This window comes from Myotis myotis, unplaced genomic scaffold (assembly GCF_014108235.1).
Source record: "Myotis myotis isolate mMyoMyo1 unplaced genomic scaffold, mMyoMyo1.p scaffold_m19_p_8, whole genome shotgun sequence".
NCBI lineage: Eukaryota > Metazoa > Chordata > Mammalia > Chiroptera > Vespertilionidae > Myotis > Myotis myotis.
The window spans coordinates 40,287,081-40,310,025 of record NW_023416390.1 but is presented as its reverse complement, the minus strand read 5'-3'; the positions used below and the strand labels follow the sequence as shown (position 1 = coordinate 40,310,025).

At 38.4% G+C, this 22,945-nt stretch overlaps 1 protein-coding gene across 3 annotated transcripts in view; it reads right to left on the bottom strand.

Moving 5' to 3' along the window:
- SESTD1 (SEC14 and spectrin domain containing 1) overlaps positions 1–22,945 on the bottom strand; it is a 97,428-nt gene that overhangs the window by 55,908 nt on the left and 18,575 nt on the right. For 2 of the 3 annotated variants that reach the window (XM_036319159.1, XM_036319160.1), the window contains exons 2-3: positions 5,807–5,886; positions 2,758–2,866 (exon numbers count right to left, since the gene is read on the bottom strand). In XM_036319159.1, the coding sequence (XP_036175052.1) occupies positions 2,758–2,866; positions 5,807–5,861 (164 nt within the window). In that variant the 5' untranslated portion in view covers positions 5,862–5,886. Of the gene's footprint in view, positions 1–2,745; positions 2,867–5,806; positions 5,887–22,945 lie in introns of those variants that run through there. The other variant, XM_036319162.1, reaches the window with a different exon arrangement.

The following is a 22,945-nucleotide window of genomic DNA, read 5'->3' as shown; positions in this document are numbered from 1 at the left end:
ATGTTCTATTTTTGGATTTTGTATTATAAAATATAGGACCTACTAGTATTGTTGGGGGGAGGGGGTAGCAGGAAGCTGAGGCAATATAATAGTCACTTCTGGATTAGCAGCAATACATAAAGACTTGCTGGGGAAGCAAATCTGGTATCGAATGGCTGGTCGTGGGATCAGGCACGGAGAAAATTCCTGGAGTTCCCTACCAACAAGACGTCTAGGGAGACGACTGTGACCCAGGGAGGACAAAAGCCCCGGAGAGACCAGCTGGAGAGGGTAGCTGGCTGCTGAGAGTGGTTTTCACAGAAGTGGCAGCAAGTCAGGGACTTCCAATGCATTGTGGAAATTTGCAGGAGAGCTAAGACACAGACTGCTTAGTAGAGGGCCTTTCCTGGTTGGGACTAGAGCCAAGAGAAGTGAGCCAACCCATAATTTGGTATTTTCTTCTCACTGGCATCTGCATGTCTCAGACACAGGTTACACAACCCATTTTGTTAAAGAAGTTTTACATAAGCCTTTTATATTTCAAAGCACACTCTAAATTAATCTGTATATTAAGACAAAGAAAGTAATGAAGCTTGCAAATACCATCTGCAGTGATCTTAAGGGCATGAAATATTCCAAATTTATCTTTTGAGGTACTTAAAAACACCCTTAATCATAATTTTCTCTCATTTTACTGAAATAGATAATGAAAACGCACACAATCCAAAGACACTATTTCAACTACTTCAAGGGAGAAGGTGTTTTGTTGTTGTTTTTTAACTTCATTCCTACAAATGGAGTGACAGTTTAAACTGTTTTTAACAACATACGTAATTTAGAAGCATGTTATGTTCTTTATAAATGGCATGGTGAAGGAGCTGCAGTGCTATACTAATAAATCCCTATACTACCATTAACATGCTTATATTTTAAGAACAGTAACAACAACAACAAACTATTAAAATCCTGCCTCCTTGTTCCTACTCTGTTAAGAGCCTTTCGAGGGCGAGGTGACTCCGTTAAACGGGCAGTAAAAGAGAAGAGACTCCTCAACAAGCTCACTCACTCTATTTGCCAAAGGATTTCCTGAGCTCAGTGTTCTGTTGCTCTTAAAAATTTCTCCGATTACTATGAAGGGCTCCTTCTCCTCCACTCACAAAGCTCTGCTTATACTTTCATAATGGCACTAATTTCACTCGTGCTTTTATTATAATTATTGTTTATAATTTATCTTCATTAGATAATATGCTCCCAAAAAAGCAAGAATATTATCTTACTGATATCTTGGCAGCTTCCAGCACAGTGCTTTAAATACAGAGGCCCTTTAAAAATGTAACATGATTCAATCAAATCACTCCTCAGTCAGAATGCAGCAATGGCTTTCCTTCTCATTCAGAATTTAATGGCCTGCAAGGTCCTCTATGACCTGACTGACTCCAGCCTCTCTCTCTAATCACTCTTCTAGAACTCTATCCCTCTGAAACTGCTCCAGCCACCTCACTGGTCTCACATGCTGAGCCTGCTTCTGTCTCAAGGGCCTTTGCACTTCCTGTTCACTCTGTCTTCAATGTTCTTTCTTAATGCTCTTTCATCAAACATCTATAGGTCCTTTTCCTCAATTCAATCATATCTGATAAAATCTTAACATTTTGTGAAATATTGACTTACCTACCCTTTCCAAGCCATCTCTCTCTTAACCCTAGTGTTCATAGCCTTCATGAACATCTAATATACTGTGTATTTATTTGTAATATTAGTTTGCCCATTAAGGAATAAAGCTGATAAGGGCAGGGACTGGGTCTGCTTTGTTCACCCATTTCCTCAGTACCTAGAACAATGAGGAGTTCACTGTAGGACCTCATGCATTTACTGAGTGACTAAAGACTTACGACCTTAATGTCTGTGTAATTTTTGGCAAGTCATTAAACCTCTGTGCTCTGATGTTTCTTCTGTAACATAAATGAGTTTTCTACAACTAGGAAGAACCAATTTGAAATCTAAATTTGAATTTTTAAAAAATTCAAAATTTGAGAAAAATGGAAAGGTAACTTCTGTACATGTTGGAGCTCTACAGAATCAGGAATAACCTGGAGACATTTTTCAAAATTCTGATGCCTGGGAGTTGACCTCCAGAGATTCTGATCCAATTGTTTTGGGGAGGCATACTCAAGAGACTTCAGCCCCCAAATATCACCGATGGGAGGAAAAGTTGAGAGTTGAGGAGAGGACTTTTTTTGTTTTCCTTGTTGTTGAAATGAAGGATAGGCTCAAGCAAATAGAAAAGTGTAAGTTTTGTCTTCACCCAAAAAATATAAAAATTAAAAATCCAAAGACCTTTGGATTAAAATATATTTTTTGCTTTTTTTAAAACAAGAATGTTTTAAACTCTAAATAGCCTTCACTCAATAAATTAAAATCTGCAGATGTACTTATATCTATCTATATAGTGAGATAACTAAATAAAAGATACTTTCTATTCAACACATTTCTCTAAGTTTTCTCAAGTTGCATGATATCTAAATACTCAATCTTCATGTTCCTTAAAAGTTGACAGTACATATATTTTGGAAATCTGTATATTATTCAGTGCCTGAAGAGCATAAAAAGAATATTTTATCTGTTGTGGTTTCATAAATTACTGATTCTAGTGTTTATAATTATAACTTCACTGCTAATAAAAGCAGATAAGATAGCAAAGTATATTTTAACAATAGCAAGAATCATTAGTAAGTGAATGAAGACATATTGAGATTTAAGAAAAGACACCTTAAGAGTCACCTTGGAATGCTGAGTAGATAGTCTAAGGTGACACTCAGCTCATCCATATTTGTCTGTTCCAAGCATAATGGAATTGTCAGAATGAGGCCACTTCGTCTGTCCTTTCCTCCTATTAAAGAAAAAAAAAGGTAAATTTAACATGTAATAGATATTAAAGCACTAAACAAATAATATATATTTGGATTCAATGCTACTAAAATGATTACAAGTTTAAGACATCAGTAAAAAAAAAACAAAAAAACTACCTAATGGCTATTTATTTTATACACCTTAAATGTCTATAGTAGTATAGCAAAATTATATAAAATTTAGAAAAAAATTCACCCATGAAATTTTCCCTTACACAGCAATTATCAGTTTAAATTTCTTCTTTCTAGTCTGCTTCTTAATTTAATCAACTCATCAAACACCTATTGTGAGCCCAGCACAATAAGCATTTATAAATAAAATTAAATCAACCTAAGAAAAGCTTTAAGCCATAAGAAATAACAGTATGAAATATGAGTTTATTTATTAGGCTGTGTTATAAAAAGGATTAAAGAAATGGAGAAAATTATAGGAGCTGTGATAAATGTGGAATGTTTCCTAGGACAGACTTAAGAAAATGATAGAATTTATAAACCAAGCCAAAAGAGCATTCTGTGATGAGGACTTATATGAGTTAATGCACAAAGGTCAGCTAGACATTCTTTGTTCATGAGGCAATAAAGAGAAAGTCCCTGCCCAGTTGAGAAGAGTGTATGGGACCTGGATATAGAAGCCTGAAAGCCAGGTAGTGAAACTTACATTTCATGTATGTTCAACTCCTATTCAATTTTCCATTAGCATTAAAATGTAACTAATACTTTTATACACACAGAGCTTCTTTGAAAGTTCCCCATATGACTAACTTCTCACTCGAAGCCCATCTTCTGATGCAACTGACACCTGTGGCCATTTTAGAAGCCTAAAAACCAGCAGATTCTACTGGAAACTGTTCTATATGATCTAAAACAGGGGTGGGAACCTTTTTTCTGTCATTTGTATATTTATAACATCATTACAGGTCATAAAAAATTATCAACTTAAAAATTGCCTGCTATATTTAGTCAAACATTTAATTAACTCCCCCAATGCCTTGACGGGGCCAAACCAAATGATTTCACGGGCCTTATATGGCCCGCCAGCTGGACCTTCCCCACCCCTCCCTGATCTAAAAGGTGTGAATAAGAAGACTGCTGTGAGTGGCATAAGTGCAATTCTTGATGTACCGAACCATAGAGGATCCTTTTATTAGGTTAGCCATATAAATTACTGATATTCAACCATTTTATTTAACCTCAATAAATGATAATTTCAAGTGATTCAACTTAATAGATAATTAACTGAGACTTTCAATTGCACATTTTTTTGTCTAGAATGTAAGTTTTAAAAAAACAGATTGCATCCATGGTTTTCTAACTCTATTCCCTGAATGATTTTGGTTTTAAAAGTTTTTCTCTATTTTTAAACAAGTTTGAAAATCAAGTGTTAATTTAATGGTTAAAATAATTAATGGTCAATAGAGAAAATCAAAAGGGGTGGGCTAAGAGATATTTCATTTTCTCCTCAAAAAATGTTAATCTTTATCCCTACATTAATAAGATGGAAGACAAGCTAGGATGCAGGGTATTAAAAAAAAAGGTTATCATATTTGGACTGTAGCATGCTGACCCACTGTGGAATAGTCTTCAGAGGACAGATCTAACATTCAGAACTATATTTAACCTTACGCCCTCAAGCTTTCACTACCAAACAATAAAGCAATCACTGGTACAAACACAAAAGAGGGCAGAAGCTGACAAGAAAAAGACTTTCAAGATAGGTAAGGTCAACAGTCAAATGTTGCACAGAGACAAGTGTCATAAGGAAGCAAAATATCAGTGATAAAGATTATAAAAGAATAATAATATCCATTCTTGGCAACGGTGTGGAGCAACGGGCATTTTGAAACAATATTGTTAGAGGGCAATCTGACAAAACCTCACACAAATTTAAATGTAAATTCTCTTTAACAGGTCCATTTATAGAAATACACACTACTGAACTTGTACAAAATGCACAAACTATGAATAAAAATGTTTCCTACAACACCTTTCGTATCAGAAAAGAATGGAAAATTGTAAGTGTCAACTGGTAAGGGAAGAGGATTCTTCATAAAAAGGAAATGAATGTTAATAAATAAGGAAACAATAATACTAATAGACAATATCTTATTTGTCCATTACACTACCCTAGAAAAACATGTCTATTTACAGAGAGCTGCAATATGCTTTGAAATAAAAAGACATTAGTAGCCTAAATATCAAGAAAATTCTGATAAGATCTAAAGAGTAAGAAAGAAAAAGAGAGATAACATAATACAAATAACCCTAAACAGGCTGGCCACAGTATCTGTTCTAAAGCATGTGCTAATTTACTCAGTGATCCAGAATTCCAGAAAAATCACTACACCCAATGGACCCACCACTGCTCTCACACTGATAAAATATCTCGCAGTTTCTCTCTGACTCTTCTTAACTGATATAGACATTGTACTAATAACTGAAGGTAAACCAAGCCTGTATAACCAAGTTCAAACAGCAAGAACTGAAAGCTGTGTAACTGGTATTTCATAATTCCCTCAGCACACTGAAACCTTCTCATAGAAAGATGGAAGACAAGCTAGGATGCAGGGTATCATAAAAACTAATTACTCTGTTTTAGAAACAATTATTTAGATGCTATTTAGTCAATTATTCTTAGACTGTATCAATTATTTCATTTTCATGTAAGAAGTTAGACATCATGACATCTACCCTGTGGAGATCATTTTACCACATTACACAACAGATAAAAATTGGCCTGCCAAGAAACAACAGTGACAGATTTGGCTTGCATAGCTATCCATTCTGATTAAAAGATGCCTCAGAAATACCTCTGAAACAAAAATCTCAGAAAAATGAAGTGCATTTCTGTCAAACTTATTTAAAAAAAAAGTTTAAACAAGTTTATACATCAAACACTTCCAATTTTAAAGAAGAAAACATACCTGAAAGGAAAGCTAGTTTTTTCTTCAGAATGGGTAATATTACCGAGGCCTCCATTTTACTCCAGTAAACTTCCTCACGTCTGAAAACACAGAAAGTTAAATATCAACCACAAGATGGTAATTACTCCATAAAATATATACTTATGATGGCTTATACCAGGATTTCCAAATCTCAACATGACATATACTTTGAGTCGGATCATTTATTTATTTTTTGTAAGAAGCTGTCCTGTGCATTGTATGACATTTGGCAGCATTCTCTATTCACTAAAATACCAAGAGCACTGCTCGTTTTAGATTGTGACAACCAAAATGTCTCTAAAACACTGTCGAACACTCTCTGGCAGGCAAAGTTACAGCCAGTTGAGAATCACTGTCTTCTCTGTTTTTCAGAGCAATACTCTCAGACTAGAATAGTGTCTGGTACATTGTAGTAACTCAATAAACTAATCTGTTGAAATTAAAAAAAAAAATGAATCAATTAATCAAACAGGTAGTCATCTTTCTACTGGTCTCCTTATTAATTATATAACTTAATTCCAAATACCCAATTCTTTCAGTTTCACTATTAAATGGCTTTCTCAGATTTCTCATATTTTTTATTTCTCCATAATACATGGTAACATATCTTTCCCTCATGTTTATTACCTCGAGATATTCCTTAATGCACTGTTTCAATTTTTGCCCCCCACTGTAAACTATCTCCAGCTCTCCACATTTTGTATTTTTAAATTATCCAGGGGAAACTAGGATTAGCCCAGTAGATCTCTTTGTACCAAGTCATAAGTCAATGTTCTTGGTTTGGTTTTCTAGTGTCCACTTGGCCACAGCCAGGGGTTATGGCTAAATACAAAGAGTCACCATCCATCCAGCAGGGACTAAGGAACAAGATAGTTTCCCTTAAAAGGGAGCTTCAGCATGGCAGGCATCTGAAGGCTTGGCCAGCTCTGTTTACTACCAAAAAAGGATTTCAAGGCGAGTGGGACGTTTAAAACAAGACAAAATAAGAAAATCAAACATTCAACTATATTATCCACTTATATTTAATTTCATGTCTGAGGGAGTATTCTCTATCATATTTTACCCCTCCTTTCCCATTCCCAACTCACACCCACCCACCATTATAACATATAGTAACAGTTCCTTGGAGTACACCATGAAATTGCATTATATTTAGTGAGAGTATACTCTCTCTCTTTTTAAAATATTTAGCCCCCTTTTTAACTGAGATATAATTGACATATAACATTATATTAGTTTTAGGTGTACAACATATTGATTTAATATTTGTATATAGTGCAAAGTGATCACTACAGTAAGTCTACTTAACATCTGTCACATACAAAGCTACAAAAATTTATTTTCCTGCGATGAGAACATTTAAGATTTACTCTCTTAGCAACTTTCAAATGCGCAATAGAGTATTATTAATTACTAGAGGCGTGGTGCACGAATTCATGCACCAGTGGGGTCCCTCAGCCTGGCTGAGGGATCAGGCCAAAACCGGCTCTCCGACAACCCCTAAGGGGTCCTGGATTGCAAGAGGGTGCAGGCCAGGCCGAGGGACCCCACTGGTGCACAACTGGGGCCAGGGAGGGACACAGGAGGTTGGCCAGCCAGGGAGGGACCACGGGAGGGCTTCAAGGTGTGTCTGGCCCATCTCGCTCAGTCCTGATCAGCCAGGCCCAGCAGCAAGCTAACCTACCAGAGCATCTACCCCCTGGTGGTCAGTGCACGTCATAGCGACTGGTCGACCAGTTGAATGTCTGCCCCCTGGTGGTTAGTGCACATCATAGCAACTGGTCAACCAGTTGAATGTCTGCCCCCTGGTGGTCAGTTCACATCATAGTGAACAGTTGAGCAGCCTTAGCATATAATTAGCATATTACACTTTGATGGTTGACCAGATGACCGAACACTTAGCATATTAGGCTTTTATTATATAGGTTAGTCACCAGAAAGCATACCCTGTTAAGAATAATTTTCTAGCAGAGTAGAAAATATGACTTCTATATGAAAGCATATTACTTATTCAGCAAATACCTGCCATGAACCTATGCCATTTTAGGCACTGTGCTATCAACTGGAGCTAAAAACTAAAGTCACAGAGCTGCCCTGAAAAAAAAAAATCCCACATATTAAGGGAAACAATGTAATGAATATCTGTCAGATAATGACAAATAAGGTTATTAAACAAGTATATTATTTTATAGCTTTTGTGTACACAACAAAAAAGACCATTATTTGCACTTACATACAAAAAAACATATACTATCAAATTAAATACAATATATTCTTATCAAGTTTTATCCTTGAATATTTGTTTGCAATTTATTCATTCGTTTTGTTCTACATCAGCCCAGGCTAACATAAAATTAGTAGAAAGTATAAGGGAAGAGCTTACATTTTACATTAACCTAAAACCAGTAACATTTCATGCTTCCAGATCAGAATCTTGACCTGATGAGTTTGTAATCCAGCTCTACAAGAACCAGACAGCTCAGATTTACATCTATTGGCCCTTCTCCTGTGACCAACTTGTCAGAGACCAAATATGAAAAGTTTATAATGATAATAATGATTATGAAGATTAACACTTATTAACTGTTTACAAAAAGGCATGCATTATCCTAAGTGATTTATTTGTATTAACTTATTTAATCCTCACATTTCTATAAGGTAAGTGCTCTTATTATTCCCATTTTACAAAAGAGTTAACTGGAGCTTAGAGAAGTTAAACGCTGCCTAATAACTCACAGCTAGTAGGTGGGGAAGTTAGGATTCACAACCAAGCAATCTGGTTCCCGTAACAATGCTCTCACATCATGCTATCAGCCTACCAATAAAACAGCTCAGAAAATATCCAGTGACTTCTGGCCAAGTGAACAAATGGAGCTCTAGACTATTTGCAAAATTAAAATATTTAGAGAATGCATGTGTGTGTATGTGGCATTGCCTTAATTCATGGTAAGGCACCAGCACTTTTGCCCACCATTTCTTTTATATCATCAAGTGCAAATGCCAACACAGTGAAAAGGGCAAATAATACCTAAGAATTATTATAAAAGTAGTTTGAACTCACAGACCCGTGAAAGCTAGAAACAAGAGAACTGCTTATCTAGGCTGTCAATGGGATACTCCCACAAAGAAATTTTAACTTTGAGGCAGTAATGCAGACACAGAAACAACTTAGTCATAGAAATAGAACTGGCTTCCTAACCAGACATTTCCTATGATATGAACACAGTCAAATTTTGGTTCCTTCTTATTTTCTGAACCTACTTCTCCATCTTTCTCATCAATCCTGAGTTATACAACATCCTTCAAATAAATCCCTTTTCTGCTTAAGTTAGTGATAATCAGGTTCTCTTTTAGTCAATGGAGAAACTTGATTAGCATAGGGAACAAAACTACAATTTAGAGTTCAGTAGATAATGAATGCAGTCATTTTAATACTTTTTTAAACATATTTTTATTGATTTCAGAGAGAAAAGGAAGAGGGAGAGATATAGAAACATCAATGAAGAGAGTGAATCATTGATCAGCTGCCTCCTGCATGCCCCCTACTGGGGATCGAGCCCACAACCCAGGCTTGAGCCCTGAGCAGGAATCAAACCATGACCTCCTGGTTCATAGGTCGATGCTCAATCACTGAGCCACATCAGCCAAGATGAATGTTTCTTTAAAAAAAAAAAAATCTGTTCCCGTTTATTCTGAATGAAATGTTCATCAATACATTGAGGATTTAAGCCTTGCCACATAAAACCCAATTAATCAGCACCCAAGAGAAAAGAACATCTGGAATTCCTATGATCCCACAAAGCATAAGAATTGAGAAACGCAGGTGACCCTTGGAATCTGTGTTATCTAAGCTTTGCAAGTCAGGTTATGATTTTATGTCAACAAGTGAACAAATTTTTCACCATTATGTTCTCCACATACTTAGAACAAAAAGGGAAATGGTTTCAGTCTTCATTACAGACTTACCCTGATAAATTATGATATCCAGAAAATATCTTACATTTTACCTCTGTCATCTGCGATAGATACTTTATCCAAACTCTTCATTACTTTACAGAACCACTTCCAAATGGCAAAATACTAAATTGGTGTGGTTTTAATAGCTTTTTAAGGAACATCCTGAAAGTGATGAAAAAGTAATCTAATCTAATAAAAGGGGAGCATGCAAATTGACCATACCTCCGCTACCTCCACAAGCCAATCATGAGCGAATATGCAAATTAACCCAACTTAGATGGTGACGGCCACGGAGCTGGAGCGAGCAGGAGGCTTGGGTTGCCCCGGCAATGGAGGAAGCCAAGCTTCCCGCTGCCCTGAGCTCCGCTCAAGGCTACAAAGTTTTAATTATAGAAGAAAAATAAATCCAAGATACCTGCTTCCAGCTTCCATGGCCTCTGCTCAAGGAGGGGCTGGGAGCCTAGGTTGCCCCCAACCCAGGCTTCCAGCCAGACCAAGGCTACAAAGTTTCAATTATTGAAGATCAATAAATCCCAGATACCTGCTTCTAGCCCGCGGCCGTGGCCAGCCTGAAAACGGCCCTCAGCCCCTCACCCAGGCTGGCCAGGCACCCCAGTGGGAACCCCCACCCTGATATGGGACACCCTTCAAGGCAAACCATCCGGCCCCCACCCGTGCACCAGGCCTCTATCCTATAATAAAAGGGTAATATGCAAATTGACCCTAACAGCAGAACGACTGGGAATGACTGGTCACTATGACACACACTGACCACCAGGGGGCAGATGCTCAATGCAGGAGGTGTCCCCTGGTGGTCAGTGTGCTCCCACAGGGGGAGCTCTGCTCAGCCACAAGCCAGGCTGATAGCTGCCAGCACAGCGGTGGTGGCGGGAGCCTCTCCCGCCTCCTCAGCAGCACTAGGGATGTCCGACTGCAGCCTAGACCTGCTCCCCACTGGCAAGTGGACATCCCCCTAGGGCTCCCGGACTGCCAGAGGGATGTCTGACTGCCATCTTAGGCCCGATCCCCCAGGGAGCGGGCCTAAGCTAGCAGGTGGACATCCCCTGAGGGGTCCCAGACTGGAGAGGGCACAGGCCAGGCTGAGGGAGCCCCCCCACCCTCCGAGTGCACAAATTTTTGTGCACCAGGCCTCTAGTTTGAAATAATGAGCTATATAGGTTTTTGGGGGTGTGTGCCAAGATCAAATGAACTGATGGATAAAATGTGAAACAGTCACGAGATGAAAGCTATAATGATTACTCTTTATACTCCTCACTTCTAGAGTCTCCATTCCATCGATTTCTTTCACTGTTATTATAAAAGAGATGGTAATGAAAAATGATTACCTGCACCACTAGTTCCAATTAAATTTAGTTGTTCAAAAGTTATTTGTTTCAGATTTTTTTCCAAACATTTAACATAGCCATAAAAAAATAATCTGCCTATCTTTGGTGATATTATATATCTGATAGTAGTTAAAGTAACGTACAAAGCACATACAAAAAGAAAAATCTTGCAAAATATAACCATCCACTAACATCACCAAAATACAATGTTAACAGGATGGTACCAAGTCATTATTTTTCACAAGAAGAAGCTTATTCAACCTTAAATATATTTGAATTGAATATATTCGCAAACCAGAAGTGAAACCAATGACAGACATTTTCTTGATATTAATAAACAGTGGCAAGAAAAACACTTTTTTTTTTTCAAACCTGCCAGGTGAAGCAGGCCAAGAAATGGGAAAATTAAACAATTCACAACATGTTTACCAAAAACATGTCCTATTTCATATATGGTCATTTAAAATGATTTAAGTCACATTTATTAAATAAGAAGAGGCAGAAAGTCAGTGTATAGTAGATGATGCTTTAGAGACTGGTGACTATAAAGAAAAATATGCAACCATAACTGCACGTTACCTTCAACTGAAAACAAGAAACACCAAAGCAAATTAGTATTATTCCTAGGTGCAAAATAAATCCTACCTAAAACAGAGCCCTTTTACTAAAGTTAGGGATAATGAATTCTAAGAACTAGAAATATAGGGAGACTAAGTTTCAACTGATATTTGTATCCACTTTCTTTAAGCATCTTTCCAAGATCTTGTAGAGTTAAAAAGAGGAAAATTGGGGCAATCAAGTAGTTAAATTGGTATCTTGTCTCCCCAAGAGCAGAGACCAAGTCTTAAGTTATCTTTTTACTGGAGGCCCAGTCTGTGCCCTCTGACAATCCGGGACCCCTTGGGGGATGTCCGATAGCCAGTTTCGGCCCGATCCCTACAGGCCCGATCTAGACAGGAAGGAGCTTGATCCCCACAGGCCTGATCCCCAATGCCCTATCCAAACATGAGGGAGCCCAATCCTGTGCATTGAGCATCTGTCCCCTGGTGGTCAGTGTGTCATAGCGACTGGTCGACCAGTCGCTTAGGCTTTATATATATAGATTTATTCACCCGTTCACCCATTTAACAAATCTATAATAAATACCATCTAGACCGAGGCAAGGTTAGGTAAGGCATTAAAAAGATACCTGATAAATGGATAGATAAATGAACAAATATATTAAACAAACAGTAAAGCAAAACACTTACCCTATGAATCCTAACATTATCACAACTACCTGGATGTCAACATCTGTGGTGCAATCACAGGATCGCATATACATGATTTTCCTTAAAAGCAGCTCCCCCCAGCTTCTTTCTACTTGGACAGCCTCCCACAGATCCAACAGCTACGTAACTGCTGGATGCTGGCAAAAGGGAGGTCCATGGATGGTGGTAAGATGGACATCAATGGGTGCTATCAATGGGCAGCCAGTAGAGGGTAGCAGAGGATATGTTGAGCAGCAGAGGATGTGTTGAGCAGCAGGAAAAGAGAATTACAGGCCTTTTAATAAGACTGGGCAAATTACAATTCATAAGAGACTGTAATTGATGATATGAATGGGTGCACTGGAACTCCTCTCTCAGCAAGTATAAATCAACCAGTTTATTTGGAAAATTTAGTTAGGTTCTTCAAAGAGCATTTATAACAAACAGTGAAAACCCATTAGGATAGCCTAAGGCTAACTAAATCATCTCTAAATCTATATCATGTAAACACATAATAGCAATAACAAAATCAGACTGTGGGCTCCTTAACCTTGTATTTCCAGAAGAAATACTGTCCTTAAATTTCAACTGTTCTTATAAAGAGCAATCTCAGAGATTAAAACAAACATATGAGCACACACACTCAATGTTAATCACTAGTTGTTAAGTAGGTTCTTCACTCTACATATCCATATATATAAAATCACACAGTAATGGGTAAAAGGATTCTTTTTGGGGGTGATGGAAATGTGAGATAAAACTGTGATGATGCTATAAATCTAAAAATCACTGAACTGTACAATTAAAACGGGTGAATCTTATAGCATACTAGAGGCCCAGTGCACGAAATCGCGCGAGACCCAGAGTTCCACCCGCCTCCGCCACAGGACCCATCAATGCACCTCCTGGTGACCGGATGTTTGGTCGTTCCCGCGTTCCAGCCACTGGCTTTTTATAATATAGATAAATTTTACTGCAATAAAGCTGTCAAAAAATAATTTTAAAAATAAACAGAACTGCCAATTTTGTAAATCAGGAAAATCTGAATAAAAATGCTGTGTACTTTAAGTATTAAAAACTGAAAATATGTAAGCAATATGTTCCATAAAGTCTGTTAAATGAATTGCATATGCTGAGCAATTTATCCCCCTGACTTCCACTATAATTAGAATGCATTGCTATGAAAGAACTTCAGCTTCAAGGACAAATTTCTTTCGACACTGTGCATTCTGGATGGGGTAAAACAATAATTTTTTTTAAAAAAAAAGATTAAATAGAGGGAAAGAAAAGAGAATATAAGCAATAATGTTAAAATTTTTATGTTCATAAATGCCCAAACACTATCACTAAATAAATTGGTACTACAAAGGCAACTTAGAGTTGTTTTTTGTTTTTAACCCATAGAGAGGTCTATAAATAAATATCTTAGGGTATCACAAAGTTTTCACACCAACACATAAAGATATTCAAAATTTTATTATACATTAAATATTTTTTCTTTTCAATAGTATCATGTTTAAGACAAATCATTTGCTTTTGAACAATGTAAAAAATGTGCCTTAGAATTAAAAGAATTCTTAAGATTGTTCTGCATTCCCTAAAAATCAAAGGCTTAGGCAGGGGTGGGGAATGTCCAGCCTGCGGGCCGCATAAAGCCTGCAAAATCATTTGGTCTGGCCCTGCCAAGGCATTAGGGGTGAGTTAATTAAATGTTTGACCCAATAGAGCAGGCTGATTTTTAAGTTGATAATTTTGTATGGCCCTCACATGATTTTATAAATACCCACATGGTCCTTGGCATATAAAAGGTTCCCTACCTCTGGCTTGGAGGATCACTGTATGTAAATCACTTTGGAATCATTACCTATACTAGAATAAAAGGTGGAATCTCAACTTAGTTATCTGTTCATTTACTTGAACCTCCAAATAAAAGTAACAGCAATAACTCTATTATTGAGAATGTTCTGGGTATCATCACTTCATGTGCATTGTTTCATTTATAACACATGGGGTTAGAATTATTGTTGTTACCAATGACCAGCTGAGGAAACAGGTTCGTGAACTGAGGAGAGGTTAACCTGCCCGAGGTCATACAGCTCCTAAGTAGCAAAACTGGCATAGCCCTAAGGCAGAGTCCGAGACTTAAATTATATTACTCCTCATGCTCTTGTTTAATAAAGTAACCTATTTATTATAACATGAATAATAAAGGTCTTTAAAAACTCTCAAATAGAATTGTTCGTTTTTTAGATATAATAACATTAAGGCTGTTTGTTAAAAAGAGTACCTAATCTTTTAGTGACATATACTTTAATATTTTCAAATGAAGTATGTCTGGTATTTACATCAATAAAGGGGATGAGAGGTATACTACATGGAATTGAATTGGCCACATGCTGATAATTGTTGAAAGTTTATGACAGGTAAACAGTGCTTCATTTTACTGTTCTCTCCGCTTTTGCAGGCTTGAAAACAACCATGGTAAAACTAAGACTAGATCTTTAAACAGACCAATACTCTAAAAGAGGAAGCTATAATCCTTTTATTTTCATACTTAGCAATATTTTATTTCAAAATCAAGGAGAGGGAATAGACTACACATAATTTTTAAAAATTCACATATTCACCATCATATTCAAAAATTCTTTATGAAGAGAGATCTGAGTATTTGGTCCCCATGTAAGACTGCAGAGAAAGGGAGGACAATTCTGACAAATGCAATAATCAGATGATAAAAAGACACTTTTACTCCTTGTCTCCTTAGGACTTTTCACTTTGTGACTGGAGTCATTTTCTCAGCAGTCACCCTCGCACTCTCTATCACTATCACCATATTCTACTCTTTAAATGATGAAATTACTAAGGCAAGCAAAAATTTATAAAGTTTATGTCCACCATACTCATTCACTGTAATGTAGTGGTTGGTCAGAAAACCAGGCAGATCTCTTAGGTAAAGAATAAATTAAGTATTATATTATTTGACCCAAAGAACAGAGTCCAAAGGTTTGCCTGTAACACATATAACATTTAAGAGGCTATTCCAAATTTTGAAACTATTTTACCTATAATGTCAATAGAGCCAAAAAAAGTTATTTCTGAAATTAATGTAGGTGTTGGCTCAGTCCTCTGAATGTCTATTTGTTTCACTAGGACAATACCTGACACATGACCAATGCACAATATATATTCATTGAATAAATTCCCTCATTATGATCCTGCCAGCTCTCTCATTTAGGTGCCACTGGGCAGAATAATTATGAAGCAAAAGAAAAAGGAAAAAGAAAACTTAGATAATTTTAAACTTGACAAAGCACTATGAATAAAGCATGTATTCTCTGAACAGAATATTAAATTACATGGTTCAAGGACCTTTACTGAAACATCTTGGGACCTGGCCCATCAGGATCATGAATGGAAAGGCACTTTATAAAGCCTTCTTTATACCGAGCCAACTCTAACTTTTGGCTTTTACAATGGTTTATTTAACCTTACTACATTTACAGTCTAAATGAGTTTTCATTATCTATATTTCAACACTTGGAAAAAGTCACTATTTAGCACGAACATTTTCCCATTTTCTGAAATTTCAACTTCACTTTTATTACAGTATTCACCATCATCCTCTCCTCCACCTCACTTTCTCACTTTAATATCTACAAATACTTTCCTGCAGTATTTAGATGGCTCCTGATTCTAGCATCCACATCTCTCTTGGCAGACTATCTGATTTGTAGAACCCACAAAAGAACCACAGAGGAAACTCGGATTCTTCTGGGCAGTTGAAAATCAGTTTTTGCTAGCAAGTATTTCTAATAATTGAGCCAATATCATTTCTGTTACCAACTAATACTATATTCTAGAAGTGAGACTGTGGCAACAGCAATTAGAAAAAAATATTTTTGAAGGTACACACAAATACAAAGTCAATTTTTAAATGAAAAACTACGGTGATTGTTTACACAAAAATAATTTAAGTTTAAAAAAAGCTTTCTTGAAGTGGCCACTGCCTCTAGAATAAAGCATACCGTTAGCTAGGAGGCACCAAAACTGCACTTCCTGTTTTTAATGACTTCTGTGCTGTTTGTGAAGCCCCTGAAAACCTTGACAAGTTGCTTTACTTCTTACCCTAGTTTCAGTGCCTTCAGAGGACCCAGGTTCCATTCTGGGTGGGATGATATGCCAGCATAGTTTCATTAGTTCCCCCTTTTAGTTTAAGCTTATTACATTGGCCTTAATGCTTAAAGGGACCAGACCTAAGATAATCACCCCTTCGTTATAATCCCTCTACCTCCCAGGAATCTATCTTGATTTCTATCAACCCCTGAAACAAACTGAGAGGCGACAAAACCCTTTCCCCCACAAGAGAAAATAAAGACACCCAACAAACTAGACTTTGCTACAGGGACAGAGGAGGGAACTCTTAAATTAGTATTCTCATAAGACTCCCTAATACATCAGCCCTGCTCACAGAATTGCAAAGGCATAAGCAATCTTCATCTATGTAAAAATATAAAAGAGAAATCAGAACAATGAAAAATGAAAAGTACACCCTAAAAAACAACAAAGCAAAAAACTTAAGGTAACATTCAAACTTAATTTTATCTTTTTAAACAAATATTTGGGATATTAAAAAAAAAAAAATGGTTGGAGCATCATCCCATTCACCAAAAAATTGTGGGTTTGATTCACGCCAAGGCATATTCCTAGGTAGTGGCTCAGTCCCTGATGAGGGGTAGGGGAGTACAGGAGGCAACCAATGGATGTTTCTCTCTCCCTCACCCTCTTCCTCTCTAAAAATTCAATTAACAGGTGAGGATTAAAAACAAACAAACAAAAAAAAAACCCTGGATCAGAATTTAAAACCTAAAAACAGAATTGACAAAAGCAAAGAGAAATGAAAGAAGAGGTGACTTAACTCAGGAAAGAAATAGAAAAGACAAAATCATATCAAAATTGAAGACTAAATTACAAGGTGGTCAAGAATTCAAGTAAAAAATAAAAGGCACAGAAGGAAACATAAAAGAACCAAGAGAATGAAATGACATAATGAAGTAAAAATAGTTAGAAAGTTTCTGTAATCCTATCTAATAAAAGAGAAACATAGTAATTAGCGTACGACTGCTACCCTTCCCATTGGCTAATCAGGGCGATATGCAAATTAACTGCCAGCCAAGATGGGAGCCGGCAGCCAGGCAGCTGGAAGCGAACATGAGGCTTGCTTGCTTCAATGACGGAGGACTCCAACGTTCCCCGCCTGCCACTGCCGGCCTCTGAGCTGCAACTCAAAGCAACTATGTTACAAATATAGAAGCTAAACAAAACCCCAGAAACCTGCTTTAGTCCCGGGCTTCAGCCAGCAGGATCGAAACATTGTTTCAAATACAGAAGGTAAACAAAGGCCAGAAACCTGCTTTCAGCAGCGGAGGCCTAAGAGTTGGAGCCAAGCCTGAGAGCTAAAGCTGGCCCAGAATAAAAAAGAAAAAGAAAAAAAGGAACGGTTGGGAGCTTCCGTCACCCGCCAGCCCGAAAACAGCCCTCAGCCCCTCACCCAGACTGGCCAGGCACCCCAGTGGAGACCCCCATCCTGAAGGGTGTGTGACCAGCTGCAAACAGCCATCATCCCCTCATCCAGGTTGGCCAGGCACCCCAGTGGGGACCCCCACCCTGATCCAGGACACCCTTCAGGGCAAACCAGCCAGCCCCCACCCGTGCACCAGGCTTCTATCCTATATAGTAAAAGGTTAATATGCCTCCCAGCGCCGGGATCAGCGGAGCCGCGAGGCCTCCTGGCACCGGGATCAGTGTGACAGGGGGCAGCACCCAAACCCCCTGATCGCCCTGCGGCTCTGTGTGTGACAGGGGGCGGGGCCACAACCTCCCTATCTGCCCTGCTCTGTTCGTGACAGGGGAAGGCGCCCCAACCCCCTGATCAGCCCTGCTCTGTGCCTGATGGGGGGAGCTCCCCAACCCCGATTGCCCTGCGGCTCTGTGTGAGACAGGCTGCCGTGCCCAACCCCCCGATCGGCCCTGCTCTGTGTGTGACAGGGTGTGGCGCCCCAACCCCTCCCCCCCACAGGCCCTGCTCTGTGTGTGATGGGGTAGAGCCATAACCTCCCCATCAGCCCTGCACTGAGTGTGACAGTGGGGGCGCCCCAACCCCCTGATCGGCCCTGCTCTGTGGGTGATAGAGGGCAACACCCCAACCGCCCCCCACGGGCCCTGCTCTGTGTGTGATGGGGTAGAGCCATAACCTCCCCATCGGCCCTGCCCTGAGTGTGACAGGGTGCGGTGCCCCAACCCCCTGATCCGCCCTGCTCTGTGTGTGACAGGGGGGAGCTCCTCAACCCCCTGATGGGCCCTGCTCTGTGCGTGACAGGGGGAAGCTCCCCAAACCCCGGACTGGCCCTGCTCTGTGCGTAACAGGGGGTGGTACCGCAACCTGCCCATCGACCCTGCCTTGAGTGTGACAGGGGGCAGTGCCCCAACCCCCCAATCGGCCCTACCCTGAGCGTGACTGAGGGTGGCATCGCAACCTCCCAATCCGCCCTGCTCTGTGCATGACAGGGGCGGCGCCCCAACTCCCCAATCAGCCCTGCTCTGAGCCCGACCAGGGGCTGCACCTAGGGATTGGGCCTGCCCTCTGCCACCCGGGAGCAGGCCTAAGCCTGCAGATCGTCATCTCCCGAGGGGTCCCACACTGTGAGAGGGCACAGGCCGGGCTGAGGGACCCCCGCTTCCCCCCGAGTGCACAAATTTTTGTGCACCGGGGCTCTAGTCAATGATAAACAAAGATATAATTATGCATAACTGGCATGCCTATAAAAAAACAAAACTGGAAAATAAACTAGCATTTAAAACTATAATAAAAAAAAGATCCAATTCTATATATTAAAAGGATCTACCAGGTAGCAGGGAAAATTGACCTGCTACAATAAACTCTAAGTAAAATTAGTAGACTTTAAAAATAAAGGGGGAAATAAAATAAAAATTTCTAAGCAAAAGGATCAAATAACTTACAAAGGCAAGAAAATAAACACTGGTGTCAGACTTTTCAAAAACAACATATAAAGCAAGGCCACATTATAAACTAGGAAAAAAGTGTGAATCAAGGATTTCATTTCTGGCCAAGCTGTCTTTCCAGTAATATGGCTATAGAAAAACAACCTTAAATATGCAAGAACTTGGAAAGTTGTGGCCATGAGCTCTTCTTAAGAAATGTTTAATAAATTGGGCTTTAACTAACTAGTAGGTGACTGGGAAACTTCAGCAAAGAACTGATCAAAAGGACTGAGTATACTCAGCTGTAGAACGAAAAGGAAGACAAGGTTGCAGTTCAAGTTTGAAGACTATCTATAAAAGCCTACCCGACCAGAATGCCAGAATGACCAGAATGACCAGTAGCTATGACATGAACTGACCACCAGGGGGCAGACGCTCAATGCAGGAGCTGCCCCCTGGTGGTCAGTGCACTCCCACAGCCAACCTCCTGCGCCCAGCCAACCTCCCCTGGTCCCTCCCCACACCGGCCAACCTCCTGCAATCCCTCCCCCCGTCTGGCTGGCCCTGGTCAGCAGCCAGCAGCTGGCAGGAAGATGGGGCTGGCTGAGGGGAGGGGCTGTGGGAGGGAAGGGCCCGGGCAGCAGCCGGCAGGAAGGCCCAGGTCGGCAGCCAGAAGGCCCTGATTGTCCCTGATGGCCAGCCAGGCCTTAGGGACCCCACTCATGCACAAATTTGTGCACCGAGCCTCTAGTGTGTGTGTGTGTAATGCAACTAAAAATGGGAGAAGAGAGAAAAAAAAGAATAAACTCATTGATAGTTGAAATAGCAATAGGAAAGAATCAAGCACACCATTAAAACTAACATAAAGGCCAAAACCGGTTTGGCTCAGTGGATAGAGCGTCGGCCTGCGGACTGAAAGGTCCCAGGTTCGATTCCGGTCAAGGGCATGTACCTGGGTTGCGGGCACATCCCCAGTGGGAGATGTGCAGGAGGCAGCTGATCGATGTTTCTCTCTCATCGATGTTTCTAACTCTCTATCTCTCTCCCTTCCTCTCTGTAAAAAATCAATAAAATATATTAAAAAAAAAAAAAAAAACTAACATAAAGGAAAGGAAAGAGTTAAATAAGAAAACAAGGAAATGAGGCTATTTTGAAAAGGCTTACGAATACAAGTAGCTACTAAACCAGTAACAAAAGAACAACAAATCTAAAATATCCAAAGAAATTATTTTAAATGAAAACACATCATAAACAAAAGAAAATATAACTTTATTCACATAATATTTATAACATAAAAATATGAAATTGAGATCAAATTCAAGTCATTAAACAAAAATGATTTTCAATATGGCTCATAAGAAATAATCTAACTAAATGCTATATACAAGGGATAACCTACAACAAAGTAAATCAGAAAGGCTAAAAAACAAAGGGATAAGCAAAGGCATATCAAGCAAACAGAAGCAAAGGGAAGCAAGGATAGTCATGCTGGTACTAAAGAATCACAGTCAAAAAGCACTAAAAGTGGCAAAGAGAAACACTGTTTAATGTTAAAAGCTACAATACACAATGAAGATAACAGGAATACCGACTTATCAAATAACACAACTACCTTTAAAAAGCAGAAACTACAAGGAATGCAAAAAGACACAGAAAAACAACTTTATACATACCAGGTGTATTGGTTAACAATGCAGATTTTTTCAATAGATGGAGTTACACATATGTTGATATATATGCGACTTGATATATATGCTATTTTGTTGTATTGACAACAAAACTTCATATGTCAAATTTTCTGAAGGTGTTGACATCATAGATATTTTTACATTTTGCTTAAAAATGTCGAATTTTGTGCCAAAAAAGCATTTGTGGGAAGTTTTAATTCATTACTTTATTTTGAAGAAAAGTGCTGCTGAAAGTTATCGTATACTTCGGGAAGCTTATGGTGAACATGTTCCATCTCAAGATAGTGTGAACGCTTTAAAAGTGACAATTTCTATGTGAAAGACAAAGAACGTCCAGGCCAACCGAGAAAGTTTGAAGACCAACAATTATAAGCATTATTGGATGAAGATGCATGTCAAACTCAAAAACAACTTGCATAAAGATTAAACATTGTTCAGCAAACAACTTCTGATCGTTTACAAGCAATGGGAAAGATTTTAAAGGAAGGAAAATGGGTGCCACATCAACTGAACGAAAGACAAATGGAAAACCAAAAAGTCATCAGTAAAATGTTGCTTCAACGGCACGAAAAAAGTCTTTTTTGCACTGAATTGTGACTGGCGATGAAAAGTGGGTTTATTTTGAGAATCCCAAATGCACAAAATCATGGGTTGATCCAGGTCAACCATCAACATCGACTTCAAGGCCAAATCGCTTCGGAAAGAAGACAATGCTCTGCGTTTGGTGGGATCAGGAAGGTGTGGTATATTATGAGCTTCTACTATAAGACTAACAGACACAAATATAATTAAGGTAGATCTTATAGATTATATCAAACTTTATACCGATAATAAAAACCATACCTTCTTCTAAAGTAGATTTGAATACTAACCAAAAGTAGATTTGAATACTAACCAAAAAAAAGTGATCGTATGTAGTTCTTAAAGAAAACAACTGTAAATTTCATGAAGCAGAAATGATACAAACACTGATCATAATTCTAATAAAAATAAACATTACAAACAAAATAAAAAATAAAGCACTCTTCCTCAAAATTTTAAAACATCTATTAAACTCCAGTAAAAGGGAAAAAAAAAAAAACACAAAATTACATTTTCTAAAACAAATGATATTAAGATAACATTTAATGCACTGAAAAGGGAAAAACCTGTAATAGTTATGTAAGTAATAAAAGTAAGTTTCTAATTCAAAAAGAACAAAGTACACCAAAGAAAACAGAAGGATGGAAAAATAGATCTAAAAAAATTAATGATGTGGAGAATTAAAGTAAAACAAAACAGTATATCTAATTCATAAACATCTGATTTTTTTAATTAAGAAAACAGACACGGTTAGTGAAGAAAAAACAAAAGGAGAAAGCACAAATATACAGAATAAGAAGAAAGATATACTTTCAACAATATATAAATACTTGTTACACAAGATTATTTATGGTGGTATAACAGGAATTGGAAAATAAAATTGGAAATAACCTGCATGTCCATAGATAAGAGTAGCTGAATAAAGAATTGGTGTATCCACCCAATGGAGTACCATGCAGCTATAAAAATTAATGAAGATCTCTATGAGATAATATGATTTGTCAAGTGAAAAAAGCAAACTGCAAAAGAACGCTTGCAGTGGTCTACTTTCTATGCAGTAAAGAGGAAAAAAAAATTTTATATATATATATATATATATATATATAGAGAGAGAGAGAGAGAGAGAGAGAGAGAGAGAGACATTCATCTGCTCATTCTGTGCAGAGAAACAAAAGATAGATAAATCAGAAACTAGACTAACTGCCTAGAGGAAGTACGGGAAAATGGTGAAAAGCATCGGGGATTGGAAAAGGAGTAGAAGAGATGGAAGGGATGACTAACACTTCTCTGAGTATA